The sequence below is a fragment of the Sceloporus undulatus genome, chromosome 2 (genome assembly GCF_019175285.1).
Source record: "Sceloporus undulatus isolate JIND9_A2432 ecotype Alabama chromosome 2, SceUnd_v1.1, whole genome shotgun sequence".
In the NCBI taxonomy this organism is placed as follows: domain Eukaryota; kingdom Metazoa; phylum Chordata; class Lepidosauria; order Squamata; family Phrynosomatidae; genus Sceloporus; species Sceloporus undulatus.
Genome location: NC_056523.1, coordinates 223,858,161 through 223,868,959, shown reverse-complemented (window position 1 = coordinate 223,868,959; position 10,799 = coordinate 223,858,161). Strand labels below are relative to the sequence as shown.

Here is a 10,799-nt window from a genome sequence, read left to right as displayed (position 1 = left end):
AACGGGTGGGCGGAGTTAACCGCCAAAAAGTTTCTATATGTGCAATGTAAACTTGCCCAGTGATTCCAGAGGTTCCGAGCAGCACACTGTGCAGGCCGCAGTGAAACCCATTTGTATGATTCGCAGAGACCACGAAGAAGAAGGTAACTGATAAATCACTGAATGATAACAAAAGAATACAAACATCCAGATCATGGTGTGTTTCTAGTCTAAGTAGGACATGCACTTCACCAGACTTTCCTTTTGTGGTAATAGCCATCGTAAACACAACACTCATCTCTCTCATCTCTCCTTTTTTTTTTTTTTTTTTTTTTTTTTTTTTTTTTGGGAAATGTCACTGTTTCTTTCTCATTATCTCTTTCTTTTATTTACAACTGGTAAATTTGCTAATACTGTACAGCATATTTGCTGACTACTATCTTTACATTATAAGGATCCCGCCAAGCCCAAAAGTTACTTGGGTACAAAAATGCATTGTGGCCTAGACTTGGAAAACTAGCTCAGATCTCAAATCAACTGACTTGGTGTCGGTGATTTTGGAATGTAGACAGGTCCTGCATTGTGAAATTAAAGTGCACAAGGCTCGCTATAAGGAGTTATGCTGTGCCTCCCCTCTCACCCCCACTCCCACCCTTTAGCTGCATGACACAGCCACCCACAAGCCATTGGTGACAACTGGAGAGAAGAGGGCATGGAAGAAGTTACTGGCCACAGAATAGGACATCCCACCAAGATTCTCCAGAAACATGCCCAGCAGGTCTCATGGAGGATGTCACTACTCTGTCCTGCTTCTCCGATGGAACCTCCACTCTCTTCGCAGGTCACATAACCAACAGCTACAGAGAAGGGTCCTGGGCACCAAAAAAGTGGATCTGGATCGGTCGGTCATTTTGTGAGTTTGTTAGAGAATTCTCTACCTCTGCAGCAACTGAGAAAGTGAACTAGCAATGCAATAAATTGGATTTATCATAATCATGAACAGGATGTCAGCTGTAGATCCAATTAAAAATGCCTACACCCATCCCTCCATCAACTTTGGTCCCACTCATATGTACATTTCCTGCACCATGAAAATATTAACTAGTCAAGTTTAAAGGTCCTAAGCTTGGGGGGTTGTTGGGGCTTGGCAATCGCACAAGACAAAACAAAAACAACACATTCTGTCTCATAATCCACGTTTTCCTCTTTTTAAAAAATTTATTCCCCGTCTGGTTTAGTCTTCTTCTATCACCTCAATTTGGGTGGTCAATGGGTGTCCTGAAAAGCTTGCCTTATCGTCTGGCTTTGAAAGAGCGACGTCGGTGGCCCTTAGATCCCTTTTTTCGCCAACTGTCATGCTGGCTGCTTATTATAAGGCCCCTGTCTTCCCGCTCTTTTCCCCAGTTCCTTTTTTTCGCCGCGCTAGCTGCCTCTAGGAACTTTCGCTCGCTCTTGCTTGTTACGGAATCACTTTCACTAGACCTCGGAATGTTTTTGACCACTCTCTTTCTCCCGCCCCGGTAACTTCGGACTTCTTCGGCTTGTTTTTTGACTTCGCTTTTGACTCTCCCTCGGATTTGACGACTCGGAAGGATGCCTGCGCCCTTCAAGAAATGTGATGTCTGCGGGGGCAAGGTGCCCGTCCAGGACCCTCACTCCTCCTGCCTGTTTTGCCTGGGAAAGGACCATGATGCCAGAGCCTGTCACCTCTGTAAGTCTCTGTCCTCCCAAGCCAGGAAGAACCGGGAGTCCCGGCTGACTTCGGCTATTACCCTGGGGAAGGTCCGGGAGGGACGTCCCCGTTCGTCGTCACTCCCTCCGGCTGCTCCGCCTGAGTCTTCTTCACGGGCTAGCGCTTCAAGTGTGGTCTCTGTCCCGGCCGGGACACGGTCTCCGACCACCTCCGATGTGACCCGTGGTCCCCCGAGACCCAGTGTCACCGACGAACCCTCCAAGCGCCCCCAGAAAACCTCGGGGACTGAGGGTTTCGAGCCCAGGGAGAGATCCGGGAGGAAGCCATCCCCGGAGGGCTCGCGCTCGAGAGAACGTCAGGAGACGGAGGTCCGGACCGCCTCGCTACCGTCCTCCAAGGCGTCGTCGAAGGCATCTCGACACGCTCCCAGGTTGCCCGAGACGGGGGCATCTTCCTCGGGGAAGGCGGCACCATCGGAGAGGGCTAAGCCAGCCAAGACCCACTCCAAGGGACCCACTGTCCTGCATGACTTGCCGGACAATCCCTTCTTCCCGCCTGAAGACCTGGCGGTGACTCCGACGTCTTCCAAGAAGAGGCGTCATACCGAGGTGACCGAGGCAGCTCCACCCAAAAAGTCCAAGACCAAGGATCACACCAGGTCGGAGCGTCCAGCCAAGTCAACGGAGCGTGCTTCATGCAAGCAACGCTCCCCCTCCAAGGAGACCTCGGAGAGGACCCCCTCGCGCCCGGAGACGGCTGTCTCAGCGCATGCAACCACGGTGCTGACCACACCGCTCCCGCCGGCTCAAGATCTGGCCGCCGTCAGCGAACCAACCTCTCCCCAGAGGGAGCCATCTCTGCTCTCTGTCCACTCGGATGAGGAGGAGGCTGTCCCGGTTTCTGACACCGATGAGCCGCGGGGGCTGGACACGGACATGTTCTTTGACACCGAGACTCAAAGATACTACATGTCGGTCCCCAAGGAGAAGGCCTTCCGGGAATTCAACAGGCTTAACTTGCGCCTGGCGGTTCCCCAGGGAGACAAACCATCATCCTCCCATGCTGTGGCCTCGTCTTCGGTACCTCGTCGCCCACCTTCCGAGCCACCGACTCCGCAAATCCCGGCTCGCACTCCATCCCGAGCCAAGGTGACTGACATTCCCCTGACATCTGACTCCGATTCGGACCAGGATCCCTTGCCTCCATCGCGGGAACCTTCAGACGGAGAGGAGGACCCATCCGACCCGCCCTCGCCACAGGGGATGCATCACCCGGGCTCCTCATCACCTACTGATGATGTTCGCTCCTTCAGCGAGCACATCATTAAGATGTGCCGGACTCTTGACATCGAGCTTTCCCCGCCTGAGGAGGAGGCCCGCGATCCGGTAGAATGCCGGGCCCTCGGTCGTGTCCCCACTCCACCCTGCATCCCAATGTTGCCTTCGTTGCAATCCATTGTGCAGAGGTCATGGGATGCCCCGACTTCGCTCGCCGCGTCCTCCAGGAAGGTCGAAACGCTATACCGGATCTCCCCGCCGGGCTGTCCGTGGTTGACCGACCATCCCAAGCCGAACTCGGCCATTGTGGAGGGGGCACAGCAGACCTTCGTGCCGAAGCAAGCGACGTCCCCGGCAGACCGAGAGGCCAAAAAGATCGATGGCCTGGCTAAGAAGGCCTACTCTTCGGCCGCCCTCACCGCGAAGGCTATAAATTACAATGCCTGTATGGGGGCATACATCCAGGCCTTGATGGGGGGGATTTCGCCCATCATCCCTGACGTCCCTGATGAGGTCCAACGTCGCTTGGTGGAGATCCGCGATGAGGCCCACTCGATAGGGAGTTGGATCATCACCGCCTCCAGGAACGTCGCCGACTGCGCGGGACGAGGCATGGCAGCATCACTAGCTCTGCGCCGGCATGCCTGGTTGAGGGGATCGGACCTCAACGCCAACGTTAAATCGGCCATTGAGGACATGCCCCTGGATGGTACCGGCCTTTTCCACGCCGACACTGACGAGCGTCTGAACCGCAAGTTCAGAATGAAGGCTGCGGCTAAGAAGCACGGGATGTCGTCCACCCCCATCTCGCCCTTCAGAAGGAGGCACCGTCCTTGGCCGCCGCAAGGTCAGTCCCAGGGCTCCTTTTCTCAAGACCGACAGCCTCAGCAGCAGGGCTCACAGAGGCGCCGTTACCCCTCGCAGTCTTCCTCCTCCTCCTCTGGCCGCCGTAATTTCCCGCCTCGGTACCGTAAGTCCCACCGGCAGGACACCGACCAGGGGAAGAAGAGAGCCTGAAGGGACGCAGCGCACTTCGTTTCCCCTTCGCCCTTATTCTTTTTGGACATCCTGAGGCCTTTTGTTAACATCTGGGCCTCGATAACATCGGACTCGTGGGTCCTTAACATCGTCCGCAGGGCATATGCCCTCGAGTTCCAAGAGCTCCCTCCAACCGGAGCGTTTATGTCCACTCTCCCCTCGGACACCCTTCTCGACGAAGTGCGCACTCTACTGGAAAAAGGGGCAATCTCCCCTTTACCGCCCGAGCAATGCTCTAGGGCTTTTTTCTCCAGGTACTTCACGGTACCGAAGGCGGATGGGGGAATCAGGCCCATCCTGGACTTGAGACAATTAAATCTGTTCCTTGAATACCGTCGCTTTCGAATGGTAACCTTGGCCTCCATTCTGCCTCTGCTCCATCAGGGCCTGTGGTTTGCAACCGTCGACCTGAAGGATGCCTACTTCCACATCGGGATCCGGGAGTCTCACCGAAGATTCCTCGCCTTCGCTGTGGGCTCCGTCGCGTACCACTACAACGTCCTCCCCTTCGGCCTTGCCACGGCACTGAGAGTCTTCACGAAGTGCATGGCACCGGTGGTGGCCTACCTTCATCAGAAGGGGTTCATGGTCTTTCCATACCTGGACGACTGGTTGTTCGCTGCCGAATCCCAGAGAGAACTGCAGGAGGCACTCTCATTCGCCTTACGCCTTTTGGACTCCCTCGGTCTGGTCATCAACCGAGAGAAGTCCCACTTCACACCTTCCAGACAGGTCAAGTTCATCGGGGCCATCCTCAACTCCGAAACATGCTCCGCCTTTCTCCCCCCAGACAGTTTCCAGGCGCTGACGACTTCGATCGGGCCTTGCATCTCTCACAGAAGGGTGAGGGCCAGGGATGTCCAAGTCGCCCTCGGCCACATGGCATCGACGACGTTCGTCACACCATGGTCAAGACTCCGCCTTCGACCTCTTCAGTCCTGGTTCCTCTCGGCCTTCTCCCCGATGACAGACCCTCCGTCCAAATGGTTCACGGTACCGAGACCTGTAGCCGCTTCCCTCAGATGGTGGTTAGACGACCGCAACGTGTGCATCGGAATGCCCTTTCATCTGCCTCAGCCCCAGCTGACCCTGACAACGGATGCATCCCTGGAGGGATGGGGCGCTCACCTGCTCGACCTGGTCGTCAAGGACAAGTGGTCTGCCCAAGACAAGCTCCTCCACATCAACGCTCTGGAAATGTTGGCGGTGGAGAAAGCACTGAGGGCATTCGAATCCGTGGTCACAGACAAGGTGGTCCTCCTGAGAACGGACAACACCACCATGATGTACTACATCAACAAACAAGGAGGCACCAAGTCAAAGACCCTGCTCAACCTCACTCTCCGCATCTGGGACTGGTGCATCCAGAGGCGTGTCCTCCTCCAGGCGATTCATCTTCCCAGAGAGGACAATGAGCTGGCAGATCGCCTGAGCAGATCCCTTTCGGTGTGCCACGAGTGGAGGCTCCATCCCGAGACGGTCAGCGACCTCTTCGACCGGTGGGGAAATCCCCGGATCGACCTCTTCGCAACCAGATGGAACAGCCACTGTCCCCAGTTCTGCTCCAGGAAGCGAATGGACGGATCCCTCGGAGACGCGTTCGCTTTCCTCTGGACGGGGGAGCTCCTCTACGCCTTTCCTCCGTTCCCTCTCATCATCAGGGTGGTGTCCAAGATGACAACAGACCGGTCACATGCGATCCTGATCACCCCGTGGTGGCCAAGACAACCCTGGTTCGCCTCTCTTCTCCACCTCTCCAAGAAGTGCTTCCTTCGCCTCGATCCTCGCCCGGACCTGCTGTCGATCCAGGACGGACGGATTCTCCACCCGGACATCGAGAGCCTACCGCTGGTGGCCTGGAGGATACGGCCCTAACCGCCCTGCCGGAGGCGGTGAGGACAGTGATCCTGGCTGCGAGGAAACCTTCCACCCAGCGGTCCTACGCCCTAAAATGGAAGAAATTTGGCCTCTTCCTTGATTGGAAGGGTTTGTCTCCTGTTCAAGTGTCCACTCCAGTGGTGCTGGAGTTTTTGATGGCGCTTCTGGATGAGGGGTTGTCCCTCGCATCCATTAAGTGCTATTTGTCTGCCATTTGCGCTAAGTATCAATTCAGGGGGAGGGTTTCTTTTTTCAAGGATCCTTTGGTGAAAGGGTTCCTTAAAGGATGTGCCAACCTATACCCTCCGCTGTCGGTACCAGCGCCGGCTTGGAGTTTGGAGGCAGTGCTGTCTGCACTCCAATCCAAGCCCTTTGAACCGATGGCCACGGCGGACTTGAGACTTTTGACTTGGAAAACCGCCTTTCTTGTGGCCATCACCTCTGCCCGCCGTGCGGGCGAACTTTGTGCCTTACGGAGGGACCAGCCCTTCCTGAGGTTCCATAAGGACAAGGTGGTCCTCCGGACAGACATTACCTTCCTGCCTAAGGTTGTCTCCGCCTTCCACATGTGCCAGGACATTGTGTTGCCGACCCTCGCTTCCAATCCAACTTCGGATGCGGAGCGGAGCCTGCACTCTCTTGATGTCAGGAGAGCGTTGGCTTTTTACCTGGACAGAACTGCTGTCTCCAGTCGGTCCGAGAGACTTTTCCAGTGTTACTCGGAACCGAAGAAGGGGTTGCCTGTGTCTGCGCAGAGGTTCTCCAAATGGGTGGCCGGTACCATCCAACTCTGCTATGAACTCTTAGGCAAACCTCTCCCCAGCAGGGTTCGGTCCCATTCTACGAGGTCAATGTCAGCGTCCTCCGCATTCCTCTCGGGGATTCTTTTGGAGGATGTCTGTAAGGCTGCTGTCTGGTCCCAACCTCTAACTTTTATCAAACATTATAGGTTGGACACCAGAGCCATTCGAGACGCAGCTTTCGGGAGGGCTGTGTTGGTTTCAGGGTTGCATTGATTGCATCACTGATGGTTGTGTTTTCAGCATTTATGTAAATAATGCCTTCTTGTTTCCATTCTGTGAATGTCGGTTTGCACTATTTCATTGAGATAGGTCTTGCACGACCTTATCTTCCCTTCTCAGGTTTAGCAATGTTGTTGCTATGTTTGGTTTGTGCAAAAACAAAAGACTGACTCCTTTATGGTTCAAGGTGTTTATTATTGTAATAAATATACCTTTGGTTTACCATAGCTTTGGTCTCAGGACACTCCCTCCGCCACATACCTAAGCTTGTCAGTCTAAACCCATTTGTATGATTCGCAGAGACCACGAAGAAGAAGGACAGGTTGCTTACCTGTAACAGTATTTCTTCGAGTGGTCATCTGCGAATACATACAAATCGCGGAACTGGGGAAAAGAGCGGGAAGACAGGGGCCTTATAACAGGTGGGCAGAGTTACCGCCAAAAAGTTTCTATCTGTTGCAAAGTAAACTTTGCCCAGTGTTTCCAGAAGGTTCCGAGCAGCACTGCGCAGGCGCAGTGAAACCCATTTGTATGTATTCGCAGATGACCACTCGAAGAAATACTGTTACAGGTAAGCAACCTGTCCTTACTGTTTGGACTTTAAGATGCTAATTAACATTTCTTAGTCCATCATTATTCCATGGTAAGTGAAGAGTACAAAAATGGTTTTCCAGGAAAGATGTCTAGTCTTTCCCCCAAAGTACTGTGGGGCTTTACTTTTTCCTATAAGGATGAATGATAGCTGTTCGCTGATGTGAGAAAAGATGAAGGGCACACCTGGAGACACTGTTGGGTTGGGGATGAAGTGCCCTCCTCCTGCTTGGTCACTCCAGCCTTTCAGAATTGTGCCAGCTCCTTCATTTGCAAGGCCCAGTCTTAGGTCCTGGGTTTTTCCTTTTGTCACATAAGAGCAAGGGAGGTAATGATGTACTTCCCAGATCTTGTTGGACTGCAACTCCTGGCATTCTTCACTTTCGGCTATGTTGGCTAGACCTGTTTGGAGTTCATGGATACCTGGGGAGCTACCCAATTCCCACACCTGCATTAGAGTGTGATAGAGTGAGAACTAGCTTGTACATGTAGCAAGGGAGTGGAGAGGATTGCAGAGAAGGAAGGCATAGTGATTTACTCAAACTATGGACTATGACTCTGGAGATCAGGGTTTGATTCCAGTTCAACCATGAAACCTACTAGATGAACTTCCTCAGGGAAGGCAATAGGAAACCTCCTCTGAACAAACCTTGCTAAGAAAACCCCATAATAGGTTTGCCTTAGGGTGTCACCATAGGTTGGAAACTACTTGAAGACACACAATGGCAACAACAAGAACAAGGCCTCCTCTACCATGTATCAAACCATTTGCTCAGGGCAGGGCAGAGGCAAGGGAGATGTTCTTGATGAGGTGGCTTAAATGTGGCCAGCAGGATAACTCTCTCTGTTGCTCCTCTTTGACCTAGCTGGAATTGGCAACGGCAAAGAATGACATGAACCGGCATCTTCATGAGTACATGGAGATGTGTAGTATGAAGCGTGGGCTGGATGTGCAGATGGAGACTTGTCGGCGGCTCATTACCCAATCTGGAGATAGGTGAGTGCTGGAGAAGCAGGGCCACTGACAGGTTCTAGTCGTTGTGGGGAGGCAGTGTGGGCTTCCAACCATTAAAGTTCTTCTTATAGCACTAGGAAAGTCAGTGGGGTCAGCCAAGAAGAGTGAAGAGCTGACCTTGGGCTTGTGGGTCCTCTTTTCATTTTTGGGGAAGACAGGGTTCATCAAAGGCTGGATTCCAAGTGATTGGCTGTAACCCCCCTTACAGACTCGCAGGAGTTGTGTTTCGTGCCATGTGTCTCTAGAAGGTGTTGCAGTTTTGACAGATGGAATTGCTGTTGAAAAAGAGACTCTCCACTGGACAAAAGAAGCATCGCTGACCTGCAGGGCTTTTGCACTAGCTTATAGGACAAGGAATTCAGTGCAGCGCTGGGCTGGGGAGGATGTCCACACTGCCCCACTCCTCATGCCCAGGCAACCCCAGGCTTGGCCAGATACCAAGAAAGCATCCTTGCCCACCTCAATCTCTGCCCATACCCACCAACAGGCTCCCAGTGTAGCTGCCAAGTGACCCTGCCTGTGTCCCAGTAGTGTTGTTCCGCTTTATGGTACCAGAGTGCCTCCTCAAGCCCCATGGTTTTCTTGCCCTGTAAGACTTGTATCTGCCTTCCCCATTGGACCTCCCCCCCACCAAGCCCTAGTGCCCATGTGACCCCCACGCCCTTCTTTTCTTTCAGAAAATTTCCTGCTTTTACTCCGGTACCGAACAATGAATCGGCCCCAAACGCGGAGACTGAGGAGTCCGATCACGACCTCCCAAGTGATGCCTCCATAAGATAATGGGGGAGGCTCTGCCCAATCTACATCTCCCGCTTCCTGGTCCAGGAGTGTGAACATGGTTGTGGGGAGCCCATGTCTATGAGGGGCACAAGGGGGCAAGAAGCCACCCCTGGCACTCTGCCATGTCAAATCCCTCCACCCGTGGGGGGCAGGCTAGATAGAGGCCCAGGAAAACCTGGTCTCCAGGACTTCTCTTTTGCTCTTTCTTTCCAATTGCCTTTTGCCTTGCCTCCCTGTGTTTCACCTGCTCCGTCCCTCATACTCTGTGGGGTTTAGCAGGGAGGCTCCTGCCTTATTGTAGCTGCCCCTCCCCAGGGTTTGCCTTATGATGTCCCACCCTTGCTGCTTCCTAGTATATGTGACTCCCTCGTCCTCATGCTGCACACAAACAGAACGGGATCTGTTTACCTCTGCAAAACTTGAACCTTCTCTGGGTGCCAAGTGGGCTTGAAGGCTGGACTCTGTGATTTCTGCCTGCTCATTAGAAGACCTCTGTATCCTCTCCCTGCCCAGGCCACACTGTACGCCACAACCGTGAGAGCCTCTCCTTGTGGGGATGAAGAACAAGCTGCCATCTCCTTCACCCCAGCTGTGTCCTTGCAGTTTGCTTATGCGTGCACCCGTGGCACAGAAAAGTCCTATGTGATGTGCTATGTCTGGAAATGAGAACATTAAAGAGAAAAGTTCCTTTTCTATAGCTACTCTGTGTGTGTGTGTGTGTGTGAGAGAGAGAGAGAGAGAGAGGGGTGTCTTGTGGGTCCTGCTGACAGAGAAGCTCTTTGTGCATGAGTTCTAATCCTGACACTCTGTGGAACACTGGGTTGATCATGCGTTCGTATTTATTTATTTATTTATTCATTCATTCATTCTTTATTGAAATTTCGAACATGAAATAAAAATTTAAAAAATTAACATAAAAGCATAAAAAACAAACAACGTACACTGACTCGATGGTAAACAAAACCATTCTTAAAGTATCATACTATAACCATTCATCTCTCATTTTCTATCCTAATACATACAACTTACATTCTATGCTTCCTTATGAAAACTACTGTATAATTTTCATGTTTTAAATCAAATATTCTACTACTTTTAGTATAACTTTAATCCAATAGGTTAATTTTTATTTTAAAACAAAAAATGTTTTACTTTTAGCGTTCATTATTATCTAAATTCTTAATCACAATTAATCTCTAAAGTCATTAATTAGATATATTTGATCACTTTATTTATTACTATCATCTGAACTGAATTCCTTACACATTATTCTAATTACATAATAAACTTACTCTCTTTTCCTTCCTTTTGTACACAATTTTTCCAGGAGTCCCAGTCTTTATAAAAAATTGTTAATGAACCTTTTTTTTATTAAACTTTATTTATCCATTTCCTATAGATCATAGAGTTTAAGTTTCCATTCTTCTATTTTAGGTATTTCTTCACTCTTCCAATTTTTTGCATAAGTCATTCCTGCTGCCACTATAGCAAGAAATAATAATTTCCCTTCATTCCCCCCCCCCCCC

The 10,799-nt window shown here is 51.6% G+C and overlaps 1 protein-coding gene across 7 annotated transcripts in view; it reads left to right on the top strand.

Annotated features, from left to right (window-relative positions):
• Positions 1-9,970, top strand: part of IFFO1 (intermediate filament family orphan 1) — a 32,890-nt gene extending 22,920 nt beyond the window's left edge. For 6 of the 7 annotated variants that reach the window (XM_042453778.1, XM_042453774.1, XM_042453777.1 and 3 more), the window contains 2 exons: positions 8,345-8,475; positions 9,171-9,970. In XM_042453778.1, coding sequence (XP_042309712.1) covers positions 8,345-8,475; positions 9,171-9,273 — 234 coding nt within the window. In that variant the 3' untranslated portion in view covers positions 9,274-9,970. The other variant, XM_042453779.1, reaches the window with a different exon arrangement.
• The last annotated feature ends 829 nt before the right edge of the window (positions 9,971-10,799 follow it).